At 37.0% G+C, this 23,841-nt stretch overlaps 1 protein-coding gene across 1 annotated transcript in view; it reads left to right on the top strand.

Annotated features, from left to right (window-relative positions):
• Positions 1-21,096, top strand: part of LOC136865943 (luciferin 4-monooxygenase) — a 181,575-nt gene extending 160,479 nt beyond the window's left edge. Inside the window, exons 6-8 of the mRNA XM_067142503.2 lie at positions 141-359; positions 14,535-14,703; positions 20,277-21,096. Coding sequence (XP_066998604.2) covers positions 141-359; positions 14,535-14,703; positions 20,277-20,419 — 531 coding nt within the window. The 3' untranslated portion in view covers positions 20,420-21,096. The remainder of the gene's footprint in view (positions 1-140; positions 360-14,534; positions 14,704-20,276) is intronic.
• Positions 21,097-23,841: the final 2,745 nt, after the last annotated feature.

Here is a 23,841-nt window from a genome sequence, read left to right as displayed (position 1 = left end):
GGAAGAATAATAAGTTTACAACCTGCTACAATAGTTAAAGTACTTTCATCCCTTTCCACAATCCATGCAAAGAATGAGTTCTTAAGCTAGTACATCATACAAATCTGCAAACATTAATTGACAAATGGTTTGTTTTCTAGGTTGTAGACTTAACTACAGGCAAGTGTGTGGGACCAATGGTGTGGGGAGAGCTGTGCATCTCCAGTCCCTGGCTTACAAAAGGCTACTACGGTAACAGTAAAGCTATGGTTGATGATCAAGGTTGGTTTCACACAGGTGATATGGTTTATTATGATGAAGACGAATGCTTCTATGTGGTAGACCGTATCAGTGACATCATCAAATACAAGGATAAACAGGTAAGTGTTAGTGTAATGCCTTAAATAATAATAATAATAATAATAATAATAATAATAATAATAATAATAATAATAATAATAATAATAATAATTTGGACCATTATCTAACAAAGGTTATAGTGCAGTTTGAACCAAATCAAAATATCATTCACGTTTACAAGATAGAGTTCGAGTCTTTAGAATCGCACAAGTGGGAAGATATTTTCATGAACGTTCAGGATATCGTACTGATACTCTAATGATCAATTTAGCAGGGAAAAAAGAACACCCATGTTGGACTGAATAGTGTGATAAAGCTATCCAAAAATGATCTCAAGTCTGAAATCGCTGGAATGAGACAGGAATAATTGAAGAGTTCTTCATCCAACATAAACTGGCTACTAAAGTTATCCGTAATAAGTAAAACAAATTTCAGTCTTATTCTGAATAATCATGACAATTAATTGTGAACAATTAGCTCAATATTTTGAATCCTTACTCAGCTTGCCTCCCCCAGTGGTCTACTCCAGAATCAGAAATTACAATTTCTGGTCCATCCTTAATTTCACTTGATTCTCTTCCTCAGCATCGAGAAGAAATCACCCAAATCATTGCATCTTTTCCCAACAAAATGACACAAGACAAGGATTCTATAGTTGCCAAACTTTTAAAAATTGGCCAAAATGGAAGAATTCTTTCATGATATATGAGAAACAGAAACTATTTGTAAGGAGTGGCAATCGGCTCTTGTACATCCCCTCTATAAAAAAAGCAGCAATAAAGTAGATGTGAATAAGTATAGAGGAATATCTCTTTATTCAGTTGTCTATGAAATCTTTTTTTAAACTCTTCAAAGTCACATTGAAACTATTGTTGTTCCACAGTTATGTGAATATCAAGCCAGCTTCCATTGTTGTTAAAATGTTATTGTTAATAATTTGCTGTTGGTACTTAATATTATTGTTTATACTGATTGTTATCTTTTATACTTATTTAAACTTGTTATTATTAGTGTAAAATCTTCCTCCCTATGCTGTATCTAATAAATAAATAAATAAATAAATAAATAAATAAATAAATACATAAATAAATAAATAAATAAATACCTGCTCCTGCAGCAAACAGATCTTTTCACAAGAGCATCATCAAAATCAATTTTCTTCATGCCAAACCAGTAGTATTGATTTTTATTGATTTCAAGAAGGCCTATGACTAATTCAGGGATGTAGGCAGAGAAAGTTCACGCCAGATAGCGCTCGTGTACTACTGGGTAAGCGCAAGGCGATCGTCTTATGTTTATCCCAGTCAGTTGCGAGTAATGTATAGAATGTGACCGAGTTTTCTGAGCTAAAGCCGATTGTATCCTCTCTAATATTACTCCAAGACTATATTAATTAATTGTATAGGTATATCCCCTGGTATATTATCGACGATTTTCAGTGTTAAAGCCTTAAACAGCTGCAAAATGAGTTACGGACCATAAACGCTGAAACTAGCAAGAGGAAAGAAGAATTAGTACCAGTACAGCGGTAATTAGAAAATTCTAACACGCTTTATTATCCAAATAATGAATAGGTGTCAGCATGCCTTTTCCTTAATATAACAATTACTTGATTATTGTACATTGATAAATATATAAATGTACCTCCACAAGACTTAAATCATAAATAGATATTTAAACACGCACTTGCTCCCCTTGCTTATATACTTCGATTCATGTATTTTTTAAGTTTGATGGCTTACATGAAACTGCAGATACAGCCTCTGTCCACCATCAAAGGCATGTGAATATTCTTGAGTTTGACCATCAGCCATAAGGTGAAGATCACTATCACAAATTTGCATCTGATGGATTATTTCGCATTTAGAAAATCGGAAATAGATGGAACACCTGTTTCCAACTACAAATCATTGTGTTATGTTGGATACAGACTTTTCAGTGGAAAGTTTGTTTTGTTTATAAAAGGTTGAAATTCTAAAATGCAGTGCTGTGCAATCTGAGTACACAAAACATAAGACCTATGATGTGAAGTTTATTTTAGGATTACCTCATGATATTCTAGGAGGGGAATGTGAACGTTTTGCTGAAGCAGGCCCCAAGGCATGTTGTAAGCTTATTGCTGCTGTAAGCTACGCATTAGAGCACTTGCCCAAGACTGGTATTATTCAGTGTTCAGAAACATGTAGCCAAAATTTATAAAGTTTTCAGCATCCCCCTACCAAACGGTTGAGGCCAGCTAGCCCTATGAAAGTGGAATGTTTGCCCTTGGAACAAGTTTTGCTTTGTATAATCTCAGTTGCAACAGTTATAACTCTAGTTGAGGGGCATTTCTGTCTAAAAACATGGGGGCTGTTTTCAAGGATATTTTCTCTATCAGGCCAAATGTTCAACTCTTTAAATTGGCAGTACATGAAATTAATCCAAACATTAAATTTCTCCCAACAGTAGTTTTATGAATTCCGAATTCCGAAGTTCTTTGTCAGATTTGTTGCCCTTAGCTTCATAACAGCCAAGAAGAAACATAGTCTGGGTTCAAGAGGGAATATCTGTAAATTATCTGTTTTCTTTCAGAACAGCAAACACCAAATTACGATGTTGGACGTCTACAAACCCTGTATAAAGCAGTATGGCATCATGATTACGCATTGCTTGCTCAACAACCAAATTACCTCTAGAAATTTTTGATTGTTGGTGTCTTTGAATATGGGAGTCACAAATGTAACATTCACTTCTTCGGGTTTATTCACGATTTCTTCCCGTACTTCAAGGGAGGTTATTTCTGCATATCCCGATATTGTAGGCTTATCGTGGTAATCAGGCAAATTTCTGGTGTATGGCCTCTTCACTGTTTTCGTTGTGTTCGTGGTCGACGGAAAAAGCAATGGAACAGCGCCCGGTTTTAATCTTGCTCTCTCACCTTTAAATTCAAACGCATAAATTCGGTGGTTGTTATCAACATGCCTAATCAGTTTATAGGTAGAAAATAGGAATTATTTCCCTTTGTAAATCGCACTTGCCCAACAAAATTTTCGTGAAGTCACTGGGTTGAAAATAATGGGAACACCCTTTAATACTTTAATACTTTTCTCCCTTAATTGTTTTATTGTAAATATTTTTTAAACTTTTTATTTTCATATGATTGCGTCAACTGTTTCTCCAGAGCACCACTGCAGAACTCTACTTTGTTATTTTTAGGCATTGGTGCTGACTTTTCATCTAAACCTACATGTTCAACCATCACTTTTGTGCAAAAAAATTTTTTCCCATACTTAATTTTTATATGTTGTTAATAATATGTAATAATTTGTACATGTCTACTACTAACCAGTTACCTGATTTTTTACCTTGAGGTGATATTTTGACTGATGATGCCCTCAATGAAGGGCGAAACATGTCTCAAGTGGAATCTACAATAAATTCCTAATTTATAAAACTTATATGTATTGAATAGGTGAAAAAAAAAAAACCGTTTAACATCCTACGGATTCTTCTCACCGAAATTTTTCCTTCTAATGGCATGTAACCATTTCTTCCTCATTTCTTTATTTTGTGGAAACTGGTAAAGCGAAAATGGGCTTCCCTGATATTTTCAAAGAGGAACACTGCAGCAGCTCGACATAGTCACGAAAATAACAATTTAAGCAACTTAAATTCATGGATATTTAGCAGCATGAGTACACAGGAGACAAATGAAGAGTGCATTGCACTTACCCAGTAAAACAGCAATGTGCTCTATCGGTGCTAGTTCTATACATCCCTATTCAGTCTTCTTCCAACTCCTTTGAAATCGTTTAAGGACAGACGAGGTAAAGAAATGATAAGGAATCTGCCAGCTGGGTGTCAGCCCTAAATGCAGATTGATTGATTGATTGATTGATTGATTGATTGATTGATTGATTGATTGATTGATTGATTGATTGATTGATTGATTGATTGATTGATTGATTGATTGATTGATTGATTGATTGATTGATTGATTGATTGATTGATTGATTGATTGATTGATTGATTGAGGAGATAAGCATGGACAACAAGACTCATTCATTTTTCATACATTTCATTGTTTTATTTAGCTTCCATACAAGGTCTTCAGTGGCTACATTGAACACTAGGAGTAATCTGGAGAGAAAATAAGATACCAGATGTATGGAAAAAAGGATTGATCTTACCAATATTCAAGAAAGGAAACAGAAGAAAGTGTACAAAGTACAGAGGAGTTACCCTACTATCACACTGCCTCAAGATATGGAAAAAGATTATGGCGATGAGATTAAGAACAAGGATAGAACATCAGTTTGAAGAAGAATAGCACGGTTTCAGAGGCAACAGAGGAAAAAATAGATCTAATTTTTGCCGTTAGACAACTAATAGAAAAGTACTGGGAAAAAGGGAAAGATCTGATAGTAGTGTTCCTAGATATAGAAAAAGCCTATGAGAGTGTTCCAAGGAGTAAAATATGAGAATGTCTTCATAAATTGGGGGCTCCAAGTTCTCTAATTCGTAAGATCCAATTGCTATATGAAAACTGTGAAAGTAGTGTTCACATAGGCAATGGTAGATCTGAATGGTTCCAAACAAAGAGAGGTGTACAACAAAGCAGTGCACTATCTTCACTACTTTTCCTTGCACTCATGGATGTAATCATTACAGAAATTAAAGTTGCAGAACCTGGGGATTTGAATGCATTAGTGTTTGCAGATGATGTTGCCATTTGGGGAGAAACAGAGCAAGAAGTCCGAAGGAAATTAGATTTCTGAGTCCACAATTTTAAGGAATATAAGTTAACTGTGAGTAAGAAGAAAACATTAGCAATGAAACTGAGTAGAACACCCAGCGAATGTGACCTCAAACTTCATAGAGAGAGAATTGAATGTGTAGAAAGCTTCAGCTATCTTGGAAGTAATGTATCAAACCAGGGGAGTGCGTGCTAAATTGGAAATACAAAACAGAGTGACAAAAGGTTCCACGTTCTTTTATCAGGTACAAAATCTAGTGTGGGACAAAGCAGTTCCCGTAAAAGCTAAACAAACAGTGTTCAAATCTTACCTCCTGCCAATCATGACATATGGGATGGAGACCTGTGTGTTACTGAAAGGAGACATCAGCAAACTGCAAGCATGTGAAATGAAATTTTTATAATCTGCTATGCAAAAACAAGAAGAGACAGAATTAGAAATGAGTGCATTAGAAATGAAATGCAAGTGACCTGTATGATGGAAGAAAGACTACACATTGCACGGTTGAAATGGTTTGGGCATGTGCAAAGGATGGAAGAGACTAGAACCCCCAGGCAATACTTGGAAATGGCAGTACCAGGAAGGAGACCAGTTGGATGTCCCAGAAGAAGGTGGCTGGACCAAATAAATGCAGGCCTTATTGCAAAAGGAACAACACTGCAAGATGTGAAAGGAGAGGAACTCTATAATGACAGGAACCGATGGAGGCATGTTGTCCACAAAAGTCCTACCCAGCCTGCTGGAAGGATACCCAGATGATGATGATGATGATGATGAGACTGTACAATTACATATTTTGAAATATACCAACAGTATAGCAACTGTCAAGTGATTTTTCAATACTTATGCACAGTAATGAACATTTTGAAACAGAAGAGAAAAGGGAAAAAAAATCAAGAACACCAAATACCTCGATGTTAGGACAACACATCCTAATTTTTAAATATAATAAGAGGAATAGCTATAAGATCAGCTGATATAGTTGGGATGGACAGTATAGAACACTCATCGATTTTATAATAACAGACCGAGAATGGGGAAGATACGTCATGAATACAAAGATAATCAAGGGTTGTGAATTTCATGTTGTTGGTCCGTATTGAACTGAGATTACATATAAATTACAGACATGAAAGTTTTCCACCTATTCAATAGATAGTTTTATTTACACTGCATGTATTTACATTACATGTGACTAGTTTCAACCCTACTCGGGGTCATCATCAGCCATATTTAAACAGTACACAATATTTGACAAAATCCTAAAACATGTTTCTAATTAGCAGTAAGAATAGTATGAAACAAAAATATAATTAACACTATGATGTGTGGTTGAATTAGGCGAAGTGCTATGGAGCTAACAATATTGCATATGAAAGTATTTCGAGTGACAATAGGTGAGCAATAAAAGAATGACATTCCAAGATTGGATAAAAAGGAAGTTGCCTAACACAGAAATACAAAGTAGAGAAGATGAGTGGAACAATTTAAGACAGACATTTGTGCAAGCAACATCTGAGGTATGCGGGAAAACAAAAGCAAAGGTTAAGGGAAAGGAGACATGGTGGTGGACAGACAAAATAAAAGAAAGGAACAAGGTGAAGAAAGAAATGGATATGGAAAAGCAAAAAACATATGAGAGGGGTGGGAATAAGATAGAAAGATTACATGTGGAATACAAAAGATTGAAACTACAAGTAAAGAGGAGTATCAAAGAAGAAAAGGAGTAATGTTGGGGACAGTTTACCAACAAAATTGAGCCAAATATTTGAGGAAATCAGAAACTATTATACACACTAATAACATTGAAAAGAAAAAATCAAGGCATTAGAGACAGAAGATGGATCCATAATACATGATGGAAAAGGTCTTCAGAAGATGGCAAAGTATTTTGAAAAAATGTATAATGTTAATGACTGCTTGGAAGAAGAAGGAGATAAGAAAATGGAAAAAACAGGTGCAGAAAAAGAAGGGAACCCGATAACATGGTTGGAACTTGAAAGGGCAGTGAAAGCAATGAACAAAGGTAAAGCAAGTGGAAAAGACGAATTCAGTGCTGATATGATTAAGGCAGCAGGAAGCATTGGACTACAGTGGCTATACCAAGCCCTCAGTGACCTATGGAAGGATGAAAGGATACCTGAAGATTGGCAACAAGGAAGCATTGTACCATTGTTCAAAAAAGGAAATAGGAAGAAATGTGAAAATTATAGAGGTATAACCCTATTATCACATGAGCTAAAAATAATGGAGAAAGTCATAGACAAAAGACTGAGGGATATAATAGAAACACAATTAGAGGAAGAACAATATGGCTTCAGACTGAATAGATCAACAATAGACTTGATATTTACAGTGCGAATGATAATGGAAAAACATCTGGGAAGGAACAAGATCTTTGTATTTTTTTATTTGGGAAAAGAAAGAGAAAACATGTATGGGAATGCCTACTGAAAAGGAATGTACCAAAATCATTAATTAACAAGATAAATATGTTGTATCATGAGAGCAAAAGCAGTGTACAAGTGGGGAGCAGTGACTCAAAAAAGGAAATAGGAAGAAATGTGAAAATTATAGAGGTATAACCCTATTATCACATGGGTTAAAAATAATGGAGAAAGTCATAGAAAAAAGACTGAGTGATATAATAGAAACACAGTTAGAGGAAAAACAATATGGCTTTAGACCAAATAGATCAACAATAGTCTTGATATTTACAGTGCGAATGATAATGGAAAAACATCTGAAAAGGAACAAGATCTTCATATTTTTGGATTTGGAAAAAGCTGCCGATCTGCATTTAGGGCAGTTGCCCAGGTGGCAGATTCCCCATCTGTCGTTTCCCTAGCCTTTTCTTAAATGATTGCAAAGAAATTGGAAGAGGGTAGATCATGGGAATTCCTCAAGGCAGTATTATTGGACCTTTATATTTTCCTACATATATCAATGATAAAAAAGTGGAATCAAAGATAAGGCTGTTTGCTGATGATGTTATTCTGTACAGAGTAATAAATAAGTCACAAGATTGTGAGCAACTGTAAAATGACCTTGATAATGTTGTGAGATGGACAATAGGCAATGGTATTATGATAAACAGGGTTAAAAGTCAGGTTGTGAGTTTCACAAATAGGAAAAGTTCTTTCAGTTTTAATTACTGCATTGATGGGGTGAAAGTTCCTTTTCTGACAAAAGAGTAGCATTACAAAAATGTTGCAAAGTTTGGGCTGGGAAGACTTGGGGGAAAGGAGACGAGCTGCTCGATTAAGTGGTATGTTCCTGGCTGTCAGTGGAGAGATGGCGTTGAATGACATCAGTAGACAAATATGTTTGAGTGATGTCTTTAAAAGTAGAAAAGATCAAATAGGAAGATAAAGCTGGAATTCAAGGGGACAAATTGGGGCAAATATTCATTCATAGGTAGGGGAGTTAGGGATTCGAATAACTTACCATGGAAGATGTTCAGTAAATTTCCAATTACTTTCCGATCATTTAAGAAAAGGCTAGGAAAACAACAGATGGGGAATCTGCCACCTGGGCGACTGCCCTAAATGCAGATTGGTAGTGATTGATTTGATCACTCCACATTTTGTACAAAAAAAAAGGTCTCAAGCAGGGAAGTGCACTGTCACCATTATTGTTCATTATATCGATGGATGAAATCATAAAACATGTAAAACAGAGTATCAGTAGTGATGACGTGAATGCTTTAATCTTTGCAGATTATGTGGTGATATGGGGAAAGGGAGAAAGAAAGTACAAAGGAGATTGGACATTTGGAATGAAAATCTGAAATAGTTTGGAATTGTAATTAGTAAAAAGAAAACTGTAGTCATGCACTGTGGAAAAGAGAAACAGAGAAGCCAAGTGAACAGAGACGGAGAACAGTTAGAGAATGTAGAACAGGTTACATATCTGGGTAGCATTATTAATGGAAGAAATTAAATCAACCCTGAAATTAATAACAGACTAAGTAAAGGTACAACATTTTATCATCAAGTCAGAGAGCTTTTATGGCATGACAAAGTACCCAAGAACAAAATTAACATTATATAAACAGTATTTCATACCAATTGTAACATATGGACTAGAAACACTGGTAACTAATAAAAGACAAGGTAGTAAGATCCAAGCAGTAGAAATGAAATTTTTTAGAACATCGGTTAAAATACAAGAAGAGATAGAATTAAAAATATTAAAATCAGAGAAGAACTAAATATAGAACCGTTAGTACAGAAAGCAAGACTGAGATGGTTCAGACATGAAAAAAGAATGGGAGAGGAACGGGTAGCAAGAAGGGAATTGGAAAGAGAAGTTAAGGGAAAGAAACCAGTTAGAAGACCAAGAAGAAGGTGGATGGATCCGATCTGGGAGGACATTAGAGAAGCTGGATTGGATGTGGCGGAAGTAATGGAGAAGGAAAAGTGGAAGGACAGGAGGGAGTGGAGGAGGCTTGTTAACCACACCTGGGTGACTGGAGTGGGACACATGATGATGATGATGATGATGATGAATAAATAATATTAATAATCAATATTTACAATACAAAATAAAAATCTATGAGTGTGGTGTGAACAATACGTACATAATCAATGTGACATCAACATATTTTTAAGGCTATAGGGTATACTAGATATTAAGAATGTTTACAAGTTAATAAGTAACAACATCATTACCAGCACTTCATCATGTATTCTTCTATACCATAGAAGCAGCTACTCAGCAGGAGATCTTTTAAAGCTGGGGTAAGTGTACTAATCTTATTTGGAAGCTTATTATATAATCTGATTCCAACAGAGTTTACATGTCTCAAGGCAATGGTTTTACTCTTGTGCTCGATAAAAAATATTATTTCTTGTTCACATCTGGTAATTGTGATTGTCAAAATTCTTTCTGAAGTGATCAGGTTTTTTTTTTCATGTGTAGAATGCATTGCATGATGTATATGCTTGGTACTGGGAGTATCCTTAGTCTCCTTAGTATCCTCATTCCATCATCAAAAAAACTCTAACCAACACCTATTCACAAGTGGAATTCATGGTGGAGGAAAGTCTCTGTATCTTTTGAGAGTAAGATGGGTGTTTGTCAAGGTGGTGGACTCTCACCTACTCTTTTTTAACTGTGCTCTTGAAAAGATTAATCTGTGAGTGGTGGAACAGACTATCCAATAATGGTATTAGGCTGGGCACTGGATCCAAAGCAGTGAATATGAACTGCCTTGCTTTTGCAGGTGATGTAGTCCTAATGGCAGATGACTGCAACTTCGACCACCTGTAGCTGAAGCTGTAAGTCCAAGATCCTTTTGAAAAACATGAGTTCAGTATAGATGAATTAAGAACCAGCCAAGTATTCAGTCAGAACCTAGAATTTCTAGATCCAAAGAATTGGGATTTGTTGAAAGAGATGGTTAAGGAGACATACCCCTTAAAAAAACTGAGGAGGCATGTCCAGTGTATGCAAGAATGTGATGAATTAATAAAGCAAAGATAACTTGCCTGGCAGACATGAAACATGCAGAAGAACCAAGACAAACGGAAGGACTTTCAGGAAGCAAGAAAGCATGCAACTAAAATCACCTACAGTGTCCAACGTGCCTTCGAGCAAAACTATCTGGTACAGATTGACCAAGATTTCAAGAAAAATGACACTCGAGATATGTACAAAACGTTTAACTTAAGCCTGTACTTAAAAGACCCTGGTTATTTATTTAACATATGGCTACATCTCGATCTAGGCTTCAGTACACTTGTCATCATATAGGCTTTTATTACGATGGGTTCGCCACTCCGAAAGGCATTTTAGAGCTACTGCCAGCCGAAACTTGTAGGCCACTCCTTTTGTAGCCGCTCCTCTGGAGTACAGAATCTACAGTTCATATGGGGTTTCATTTCCCTTCTATAAGGACTCCTCCACCCTTAGCCGTTGGTTCTTATAGTGGGTCAGGCTATTTACCACCACTCAACACTCGGTGTGGAGACACTGGCTGTATGGTTTACTCCATTATCATAGCAGATTAACTGGCCAGACACCGGATTGAGTAAGGTGGAGGGCTTTGGTACACTACCCTACCTAGAGAGAATATGGAAAATGGATTGGATGAAGAATAAGAAGAAGAATATGGCTACATCTCTAAAAAATTAATATTTACACATATTATCCCATAAAAAATTTACAAAAAAATATCCAGGCCACATATGTAATGCATTGACCACTCCATCATAGAAAGGAACTTGGTTTGATTGCCAGAGAAAACTCTCAGAGGACATTCTTGAACTACATGTTGAATAGTCTGCTTTTCAACACCAGAATCACAATTTGGAGAAGTTATTTTCTTCCACTTGTGCAGCAAAGTGGCACACACACCAATGTTGGCTCTTATTTGGTTAAGAACTGACCAGATCTTATGTGGCAATTCAAAGCCAGGTGGCTTGGACGATAAGCATGGCATATTAGATTGTTCCGTTGTAGCATTAATCTGCCAGGTCTGTCTCCAACAGTCATTAATTTTAAAGCCATTGTCCACTAACATCCTTGAAGTTTCCAGGGGTGGATGACAAGAGCGAAGCCTTCTTTACTGATGGTTGGGATGTCTGTGTGAACAGTGAGGTGAGGACTTTTCTGCACTATTTTGTACTCCTGTACAAGTGCTCTTTCTCACTGTTTAGAAGGAGGTGGTTTGTGGTGTAAGGTTAATACTTTATGTTTAATCTCCTTCAAACATGTCCTCCTTAAATTGTTAGCAGAGGTATACATATCTTTGTCTGTGTACCTCTGTATCACGCTGCTCTCATTGTGGCTATTTTCCTCCTTCCCCCTCCACTCGCTCCCTATTACTAGCGATAACGGCGGGGCCTTGATTAGTGTTGTGGAAGCCATTTCGGCATTTTGTTTCCTGTCCTTGTACCGGACGGACGTGCCATGTGAGGGTTTATATTAATCCAGGGTTTTCCCTGGTTTTTTTTCCCCCTTTTGGGGTGTAATTTTGGCAGGTTCTGACCTTTTTTGACTATTCTTATTTTATTTACGTAAATTCAACTTGTGTTATATTTTTCTGTTCTGATTCTCCTTCGGAGCCGTCATTCTCGCTAATCCATAACTGACCCCTTTTCAAAAACTCATTTTCTTCTGGTTCTCGGTTTTATTTTTCAGTGGTCAGCTATGCTAATTTAACCTTCCCTTTATGCAAGGTATCAAAGTTGTTCTATTGAAAGAAAGTAATTCTGTATAGGGTTATACCCATTTCAAACTTGGCAAGCTAAATATGCCTAACAGATCTATAAGCTTAAACCTGTATCACCAACCACCTTGGGTGGTAAATTGTTATTTCTTAACGGAGCTGAGAAAAATGAATTCCAATCCCTTCAACGGTGTTTGGTTCTCGTTGACCGTCTAATTTTAATTTTAGTTCACGGTTGCCTTGGTGACTTTTATTGTCATTGAGATCGATTGACATTGTTCGATTAAAAGAGATGACTGATGTTTTGCTGGAAACTGACACGGCTACGTTTATTGTTGGTTCTTGTGAACTTGACTTGGAATTTTGGGGAATTATTATTATTATTATTATTATTATTATTGATTTCTTTATTTCTCCCCGGTAACTGATTTCTTAGTGAGATCCGTGCGATCTCTATTGTGATTTGGGTACGTGAAGTGTTGAATTTGGGAGTAACTTCTCCGTTTCCTGTAAGGCTCTGGTTGAGTCGGTGTGGAATTTTATTGCAATTACTCCTCTGTGCTTGTGATGCCCTTCTGATTATGGGCATATGATCTAACCTATGAAATATTATATCGAGCGGTTATTCCTGCTCCCGCCGATATGCTCCTGAAGTATTGGTAAATATATTACCGTGTTTCCCATTTCTGGTCTCCACTGGCCCTGTGGTGTCACACATTGAATTTATTTCTTAAAACTGTATTCTGCTATTTCTCGAGTTAACCATTTTTATTGTGCCCGTGCTGTACCTCTGGTTTGTGAGGTTTTTCATGTTTCGCGTTTTGGGGCTTTTCCTGTTTTCTGTGTCCTGTTAATTTATGCAGGTATTTCCAGATTAACATCGTGGTAAGGATAGAATTCATTTCTCTCCTTGTGATTGTGAATTCATGTAAATTATTATTAGCTCCACCCTTTGAATCTTTAATTTCGCAAACCTCTTGATTAATCTTCGTTTAGTTCAACCTGGTGTAGTATTTCATTTTGTGTTTAAATTAAATTTCTATATTCCTAAAACCTCGGCTTATCCTTTCGTGTTTATGAAAGTGCACTAATTGTTAGATTACCATGATACTGTAATACTATTGGTCACGGTTGCAAAGATCCAAAAGCACCTTCTACATACCATCCTCGAGGTAAGTTGTTTGTTTTTTTTTTAAAAAAACTGGCATTTACTTATTGCTTTCGCTGTTTCTATGTGGTGACTCTGTGTGATAAGTTACTTGGATTTTCTGGGTGCATTATCTTTGGTAATTGCTGTGCACCGGAGTACTTACTGCCTTTGAACTGTCACTTGACAAACGCCTACTACATCACTGTGTCTCGAGACTTACCAGATACCTTGGTACCAAAGGATTATTAACTAGTGAGTCGCTCTGAGCTTCTAGTGTTATGTTTGGTGTCCTAGCTCCTTATTGTGCTAAAAGTGTTTTCATATCGATGTACCAAACTCTCTCTAGTTTATGTACTGACCTAACCCGTCCATCACTGCGTGTCTATAGTCAGGCTTAGTGTAGCAGTGCTACGGATACTGTCTGAGTTCTAATTGGACCTCACCGTATACTTGTAATCAACCTAACTGTAACTGAGTATATCTCTTGGAATTTTAACTGATTATCGTGACATCTCTAAGTGTAACCCAAACCTAACCTTTAAATAATTACATCGTCACCGTTCTTATTATCGCACGTCACAGTGTCATTGTATTTTAAGTGTCTCCCCGCACGTTACAGCTGCTAAATATGGGTAACCAGAAAGTAGGTGTAGACCTGATTGTGCCAGTTATAAGATGCATGGTACGGCTGAGCTGTGTTTCAACAAATCTTGTGTGAGTACTATTCATCCCAGCTGGAGAGCAATATTCTGCAACAGGGTAAACTAACCCCAGAGCTGAAGTACAGAAAGATCCTAGGGGTAAAGTTGTTTACAATAGCAAGGACAATTGTCATATTCTGCAAAGCACTCTGAGTCTCTCCTCAACTGTGAGGTCACAAAGATTTGGTTGTGGCCTATGAATTGGAAATGTTCCAGCATTTGCCTCAAAGTGAAAATGGAAACCACAGAAAATTATTATTATTATTATTATTATTATTATTATTATTATTATTATTATTATTATTATTATTATTATTATTATTATTATTACAGAAAAGAAAGTGATTTTTTTTCTATTTGTTTTGCCATAACTTACATCGATCATATGGCATTGCTTTCTGCGCCTAAATAACCTACCCTCTCTCCTCCAACAGATATCCCCTTCAGAGATAGAGGAACTTCTCATGCAGCACCCTGGAGTGAAAGATGCTGCTGTTATGGGGTTCAAATGTAAAGTAGACCATGATGAATGCCTCTTAACAGCTGTCATACGAAAGCTTGGATCAAATGTTACAGAAAAACAGCTGGTGGAATATTTGGCTAGTAAGTAATCACCATTTTGAGTACTAATTAAATTGCTATTAATTAGTATGTGCTTTTAATTGTTTTTTGTTATTATTATTATTATTATTATTATTATTATTATTATTATTATTATTATTATTATTATTATTATTATTATTATTATTATTATTATTATTATTATTATTATTATTATTATTATTATTTCTGCTAGCTCCAACACTCTTTGCACTCTACATGGCTGTCATGAATCATCTGCAAACAACTTAGGCATGGAGATTAAATTTCGTTTTGATGGAGGCCTTTTCAATCTGGTAAGACTTCACTCACAAATACGTACTCTGGTCACCCATTTGACAGAACTGCAGTACGCCAATGACACCACATCTCCTGCTCTAACACCTGCAGAACTACAACAGTCAGTCAACTGCTTTTAAACTGCATGTGATCGCTTTGGTCTTGCCATTAATGTGAAAAAACCAAAGGTACTTGCACAACCTGCCTCAGGATTAACTCTTCCTGAGTTCAGTATCTCCATCTTAGACACAACATTGGTACAGGCTGATCACGTTTCATATCTTGGAAGCATCTTGTCTAAACGGTGTATCTGTGGACAAGACGTTGATAAAAGAATTGGGACTGCTCATGCAGCATTTGGACGGTTAATGCACACAGTCTTCATGAATAACGACTTAAAACTGCATACTATACTCATGGTGTACAAAGGTGTTGTCATTTCCACACTGCTGTATGGCTGTGAAACTTGGACACTCTATCACAGTGATATCAAAAAACTTGAGTGCTTCCACCAACAGAAAATGAGATACATTTTGAATATTAAGTGGGAGGACTATGTGACCAACACGGCAGTTCTTGACAAAGCGCAGCTAAATAGCATTGAGGCAACAATCATCGCTCATCAGGTGAGATGGTTAGGCCATGTTCACCGCATGGGTGATACCAGGCTTCCCCAGCAAATTCTTTATGATGAACTTTGCTCCGGCAGTAGACCTCATGGAACCCCTCTTAAGCGTTTTAAGGACAAGCTGAAACACATCGTGAAGACAACTGATATAAATATACAGACATGGGAAGAAAGTGCTGTGGACCATTCACTGTGGCAGAAAACTACATCCATCATTGTCAACTTGTTTGAAAGAGAATGCCGCAGACATCAAGAGGCCAAGCAACAAGCAAGAAAACTCCGTCAATTACTACTCCATCCTCCTGAGTCCATTCAGTGTGATTTGTGTGGGCGTATGTTTAATGCCAGGATTGATCTATTTAGTCATTGCAAACACATCCATAAACTGAGTTGAACTGGTCATTGTATGCAAGAAGAAGTTATATATACTCGGATCAAGTTACAGCCGATGATTTGTTTGTTTGTTTGTTTGTTTGCTTGTCTGTTTGATTGATTGCCAGTGTTCAAGATACATCTTCAATGAGCCACATTCACTTGTACTGCCAAGACTAAATAACATTTAAGTAGTATTTACAAAATACATGGTATCAAAAACTGATCATAACAACACTTATGCTATTGGCAGACACAACAACAAAGAGAAAAAAATATGAAAAAGCAAAGCAAATCAATAAAAAACATTTACAAGTGAAACAAATGAAAATTTAAAGCCACAGGATTGTTCATGTTTGCAGTCAAGCTGTCAGGTTTTTTTTTACTTACACTTATTAAGTGTTATTACAATTGTAGAGTGCTTTCTCACTTAATAGAGTGGACTCTTTTTAACTTAAACTCCAAGGAGAATGAAAATAAATCGAATTACCCAAGAATGACTATTTTAATTAAAATATAGTACTGTACTGTATAAATACATTAAATTTAATACATTTATTATAATGAATAATTGTTGCAGTATTATGCACTCTACTGTACCATAACAGATGTCATGTTGTCCTGTACTCTAGATGAAAGTTTTCACATAAAAATATACTGTATAAAACACTAGTAAAATAACAGCCTTTACAGAATTTCCTCACAATTTAGCAATGTAACAATACACTAATCCCATCGCTCACTTTAAAAAGTTAGTGAATTTTGTTTGTTTAATTTCACACAATAGACAGAATCTTCAGTTTCATTTAAAGCTTGAAACATGTCATCATTAACATTTGACTGAGCTTCCTGAAGCTCAGCTTGTAGGATTATAGCAAGGTATAGCAGATATCTTGGATTCAGGAGGTAATAATAATAATCGTATGGCCTCAGCTACCGTGTGCAGACATTTCAATTTGTTCCCATCTGGCTGTCTGCTCATCAATTTCGATGATCCATTTTACTCTAGGCCCACTAGAAGGCAGGCCGAGTAAACCAAAACTCTCTTGGGCATCTATGGCTGAGATTTAATGAATTTTGTTTGGTAAACACCAAATGTGTCACTAGAGATCAATAGCTGCATGAATTGTGTCCAGTGGAATGTTTTTGACAGCTGACGTGATTGATTTTTTTAACATCTCAATATTGCTGTGCTGTTTTTCACATGCTATCACTTCGACCTTCTGCCACAGAGAATAGATTGAGATCTGGACTTCCACTAGGCCAGTCAGCAGATACTGACTCTCCCCATACATCATTAAGCAAGCCTGGGATCAAACCCGGAATGTTGTTGTTGTTTGAGTCATCAGTCCATAGACTGGTTTGATGCAACTCTCCATGCCACCATATCCTGTGCTAACCTTTTCATTTCTAGGTAACTATTGCATCCTACATCTGCTCTAATCTGCTTGTCATATTCATACCTTGGTCTACCCCTACTGTTCTTACCACCTACACTTCCTTCAAAAACCAGCTGAACAAATCCTGGGTGTCTTAGGATGTGTCCTATCAATATATCTCTTCTTCTCGTCAGATTTAACCAATTCGATCTCCTCTCACCAATTCGATTCAGTATCTCTTCATTCGTGATCCGATCTATCCATCTCACCTTCAGCATTCTTCTGTAACACCACATTTCAAAAGCTTCTATTCTCTTTCTTTCTGAGCTAGTTATCGCCCATGTTTCACTTCCATACAATGCCATGCTCCACACGAAAGTCTTCAAAAACATCTTTCTAATTACTATATCAATGTTTGAAGTGAGAAAATTCCTTTCCTTAAGAAAGCTCTTCCTTGCTTGTGCTAATCTGCATTTTATGTCCTCCTTACTTCTGCCATCATTGGTTATTTTACTACCCAAGTAACGATATTCATTTACTTCCTTTAAGACTTCATTTCCTAATTTAATATTTCCTGCATCACCTGCCTTCGTTCGACTGCACTCCATTACTTTTGTTTTGGACTTATTTATTTTCAACTTGTACTCCTTACCCAAGACTTCGTCCATACCATTCAGCAGCTTCTCAAGATCTTCTGCAGTCTCAGATAAAATAACAATATCATCGGCAAATCTCAAGGTTTTGATTTCCTCTCCTTGGATTGTGATCCCCTTTCCAAATTCCTCTTTGATTTCCTTTACTGCCTGTTTTATGTAAACATTGAAAAGAAGTGGAGAAAACTGCAGCCTTGCCTCACTCCTTTCTGGATTGCTGCTTCTTTTTCAAAGCCCTCGATTCTTATTACTCCAGACTGATTTTTATACAGATTGTAGAAAATTCTTCATTCTCGTATCTGATACCAATCACCTTCAGAATCTTAAATAGCTTGGTCTAATCAACATTATCAAATGCTTTTTCTAGATCTACGAATGCCATATACGTGGGCCTGTCCTTCTTGATTCGATCCTCTAAGATCAGACGTAAAGTCAGGATTGCTCCCCGTGTTCCTACATTTCTTCTGAACCCAAATTGATCTTCTCCCAACTCAGCTTCAACTTTTTTTTCCATTCTTCTGTAAATAATACGTGTTAAAATTTTTCAGGCATGAGATACTAAACTAATGGTGCGATAGTTTTCACACCTGTAAGCACCGGCTTTCTTGGGAATAGGTATAACAACATTCTGACGAAAATCGGATGGGAATTCTCCTGTCTCATACGTCTTACACACTAAATGGAATAACCTTGCCATGCTGGTTTCTCCTAAGGCAGTCAGTAATTCAGAGGGAATGTCATCAATTCCAGGTGCCTTGTTCCTATTTAGGTCGCTCACAGCTCTGTCAAATGCTTCTTCATTCACAATTAGCATACTACAGCGCATTTAGATTTTACAGACAGAACTTATGGCAGTACTGTGTATACTGTAGTTACTTTAAGGCAGATGAAAGTTCCAAATCGGTACCAAATGACTGGAGTAAAGGAGTATAGAATTAATTTGTTTATCCTTTTAACCCTTTCACTCCGGTCGACAGCTATAGCAGTCAGGTGGTAGCTGTGCCGCATAGCCGGTGGACTGTTGTAGCAGTCGTGCTGGAGCCACGCCTCATAGCCGGTCGACCGCTGTAGAAGTCGCATGTCTCTCACCTATTTTCCGTTTCACTATGATGGACTGCTGAAGAAGTTCGGCCTTGAAGGTCTCTCGTGACTGTCTTTGGAGTCTATAGTTATGGCTATGATCACCAGATGACAGGAGTAACTAGTTCGAAGACGAAAGCAATGTGCCCAGTATGTTACTCAATTCGCGCCTAGTTGCTCCCCTGTGCTGGCATGCTTGTGCTTCTTGACTTAGCTTTCAGTCGCTTTGAAATTGTGAAAAGCCTGATGACGGAGGAAAGATATACTGCAGAGGAAGCTTTTGCTCTCATATTGGGTAGTGACTTTGATTAAGATGACAATGAGTTATTTGTCATCTGATTCTGCTGGCAGAACGACTTCATTTCTATTTCAGGCACGTTTTCTACTCAAGTTACCTCTTCGTCATCTAAAAGATCGGCCTACTTTGACGATTTGACTGAAGATGAAGATAGTGAGGATGAAGATCAGGTGCCTGAACCATCAAGTAGAAAACTAAATTAGAAAAAGGAGAACTTGAATCCGAAGAAACATAAGTTCAATGCAGCTAATTCCGGATTGAAAAGTTTAGTAGACAATGGTAGCAGAGTGAAAAATTCTAAAAATATAATCGTAAGAATTTCACCGAATGTGCATTTCAAACAAAATACTTTTAAACTCTGCCTGTCCTCTCCTTACATCACAGGATGACCGTGGAAGGGAGAGCGAAGCGAGACGAGTATTGCTTACAGCGGGCTCAGTGAGCCACTCGCTGCTCGCGTCCAGAGGGGTCACGCCACCATACTTGCTACGCCGGAGTGAAAGGGTTAAATACCATTTATTACTGTCTTTTAAATAAAAGGGATACATCTTAGTAGTATCAACCATCAGATTTTATTATGGCAACTGTAACAACAATTATTACAATAATACCCAATACAGCCGACCATTGTGAAGAAAACATTTAGCTGCACTGTGCGTAACAAATAGTATAATTCCTTGTGACTTGTTCTTCTTACACTGTATAATCTTAATTAAAAATTATTATATTAACATTGTACAATATATTTGTGATTTTTAAAACCATAATCTAATGTTTCACACCTTTCAAAATGACAGATGATGATCCTTCTGTGTATGCTTCTAATCCTGGTCCTCCTAGTGTTAAATCTTCAGACCAATAGGGTCTTACTTCTCTTCTTCTTTCAGGTAATATGGAAGAACACAAGTGGCTGAAGGGTGGAGTTATCTTCATGGAATCCATTCCAAGGACTCCAACGGGAAAAATACAGCGGCATATTCTACGTGAACAAATTAATCAAGGAAAGAAGGAATCTCGAACAACTGCCTGATGTATAAATGCCATACTGCTAAACAGAAATTGCTGCTTGTGTTGTATGTTAACACTTTCAATACTACCATATTTTAATAAGGACCCTGGCTGTGAACTGGGTCTTTTTCCTGAATTTTAATACATCATTACAAAACAGCTAAATATTTACCCAGTCTAACTCAGCGAGCATATGAGAGATCCCAAGGTGGACCATTCGTTCGCTAGCTGTCCCAATTCTAGAGGCATTTAAAGGACAAGGGTTTACAACAGCACAAAAGAAAACAATTTCTAACAGGCGTCCAGAGGGGTCACGCCACCATACTTGCTATGCCGGAGTGAAAAGGTTAAATACCATTTATTACTGTCTTTTAAATAAAAGGGATACATAATTTGCCATATATTGTGGCTGTGCAAAAATAAATAAATAATCCTTGGATAATTGATCTATCCTAATAAATTATCCCATAAACAGTCATTTCAACATCTTTAAACATAATACCAGCTGCATTGCTTCACAAAAGAATTAACTGTCAAACTTCATACCCGTGGTCGATGACCATGCTATCCATAAACCTATTTTGTGCACTATATTACAGAGAAACACATATCTATGTTGTCGATGATTTTCCAGTCATATTTGACATCATCTAAGCATCATAATAAATGTTCTTTAAATGAATAAAGTCTCTCAACTGATTCAAGTTTCTGATTAACAAACTCAAATTAGTATTTGAGTCATAAACATCTTTAAAAAATTAATATCTTAATAATTGAGTTGACTATGACTTTAAATATGCCTTACAAGACATTCATGAAAATTTACATTATAATACTTTCCTTTACTGGTACTTGCTCATTTTTAGAAAATTTGTCGATCTTATTCAGTTCAAACTAATTAATTTAATAAATGGATTGCTCCTGTCACTAATCTTTGCCTTAAGAACTAAACAAACAATCCTCAGTAAGAGAACAAAAGCATTGACAACACCAGAATAATCTGGCACTCTGATGAACACAAGGTCAGATTATGAACCACATTTCAAATAAATGACACTGAAAAATATTTTTAATTACAACCACATTCATTACATGCACTCAGGATACTCAAAATTTATTTACGAAGTTATATTTGAATCCTAGGCTTTATTTTTAGTCCTGTGGGGAAAAGAAGGTTGGATTGCATTGACTGATGACCTTCTATTGAGTTCTATACTTCCAACAACTGACGTATGACTTGTAATTAAAAATGAATTATCACATAATTGAATCTTCCTCTGACATTACAATGACAATATCAATCAATCACCACTGATCTGCATTTAGGGCAGTCGCCCAGGTGGCTGATTCCCTATCTGTTGTTTTCCTAGCCTTTTCTTAAACGATTGCAAAGAAATTGGAAATTTATTGAACATCTCCCTTGGTAAGTTATTGCAATCACTAACTCCCCTTCCTATAAATGAATATTTGCTCCAATTTGTCCTCTTGAATTCCAATTTTATCTTTATATTGTGATCTTTCCTACTTTTAAAGACACCACTCAAACTTATTCATCTACTGATATCCTCCCACGCCATCTCTCCACTGACACCTTGGAACATACCACTTATGATATAGATGTTGATTCCCATAAGGAACCTGAAATATTTGTCCTGAATGAGTAAATTTATAATACCAATATAAATGGTCCCTTATTGGACATTATGAATTTCCCAGCTAACTCATTCCTGGTTGCCAGCGTTTCACCCCCGTGTGCTAAGTTGGGCTCATCAGTTGGTACTTAGCACACCCACCAAGACGCATGGCTAGTCCATACTGTGGAGGCCACTGTGTAGGCTACTTGAAGCCACCGGCAGTGCCAATGCACTATAAGAGACTTCGTCTCATTTCCAAAAACTGATGTCTGCCTGGCTATCAGATGATATAGATGTTGATTCCCATAGGGAACATGAAATTTTTGGAAATGAGACAAAGTCTCTCATAGTGCACTGGCACTGCTGGTGGCTTCAAGTAGCCTATGCAGTGGCCTCCACGGTATGCACTAGCCGTGCGTCTTGGTGCTTGTGCTAAGTACCAACTGATGAGCCCAACTTAGCACACAGGGGTGAAATACAGGCAACCAAGAATGAGTTAGCTGAAAATTTATAATGTCCAATAACGGACCATTATATTGGTATTATACTACCATGTTGTTGTTTAGTCCTCAACCCAAAGGCTGGTTGGATCCTCAACAGCTCTGCCATCAGCTGTCATAGATGGCCTAGGCATCACTGAAGAGGTGTACTAGGGAAATGAGGAGTGAGGTAGTTTCCCGTTGCTTTCCTCACCAAGCCAGAAGTTGCTATTACATATCAGTCTGCCAAGCCCACTGAAATGCATGCACCAACCAACCCTATGAGCAATATTTTCACACCATTCATAGCAGGAAATGGCTGCATAAGGAATGGCATTACTAGCATCACTCATACCTCAGTCACTTTCATGTTGTCAAAGCCAAGGATAAAGCTGAGACAGATCAATGAAAGTAACAATATTGCTCTAGCCCGTACCAGAAGACAAAGTGCACTGTAAACACTAAGTCCCGCCAGCAAAGGCATTATACTACCATAGTCATCTGAAATACACATTACTAGAAGATGACACAATTTGCAATATCACGAGGCAATGCAGTGAATGAAGCACAACTACTCAGTCCTAGAAATTATCTCACAATGTTTCATGAAATTCATAAATGATCCTTTAAGTTCTCATTTATCTGGGAGGGCAAAAAATTATTAAACTCTTTTTCCTTTAGAGATTACACTGGGATGGTAATATTTCAGAAAACAAATTACCGTACTTCTACTCTAATAAAACCCATACACATTCGTTCACTTCAAATCAATCTGAACCTGGGTAAGAATGAGGTAAGAAAGTATTTCAAAACTATTATAACTAATAGAACTACAATTCTACTGAATAAGATTGTTAAATTTTCTAAATAGCTAGACAACTAATATTCATGAAAGTGTACTCATATTTAAAGATGATACTCGATTCCTGCCTGCTGTCTGCTAAATTCCTTGCACCTTCATGTTCTTCCTTTTGATGAAATGTCGTATGGCTTTTAGTGCCGAGATATCCCAGAATGGGTTCGGCTTGCCAAGTGCAGGTCTTTCTATTTAACTCCCGTAGGCGACCTGCGCATCATGATGAGGATGAAATGATGATGAAGACAACACATACACCCAGCCCCCGTGCCATTGGAATTAACCAATTAAGGTTAAAATCCACGACCCGGCCGGGAATCGAACCCGGGACCCTCTGAACCGAAGGCCAGTACGCTAACCGTTCAGCCAATGAGTTGGACTTCCTTTTGATGTGGGTGGCGCTTACAAATTTAGTGTAACATATTTGCAGTTGGCGATGAATCCTACGCTGATTGAAGTGTTTCTCTTGGAATTA

Source organism: Anabrus simplex, chromosome 3 (assembly GCF_040414725.1).
Source record: "Anabrus simplex isolate iqAnaSimp1 chromosome 3, ASM4041472v1, whole genome shotgun sequence".
Lineage (NCBI taxonomy): Eukaryota > Metazoa > Arthropoda > Insecta > Orthoptera > Tettigoniidae > Anabrus > Anabrus simplex.
Note: the sequence above shows the minus strand (reverse complement) of the source record. Positions and strands in the feature narration are given on the sequence as shown.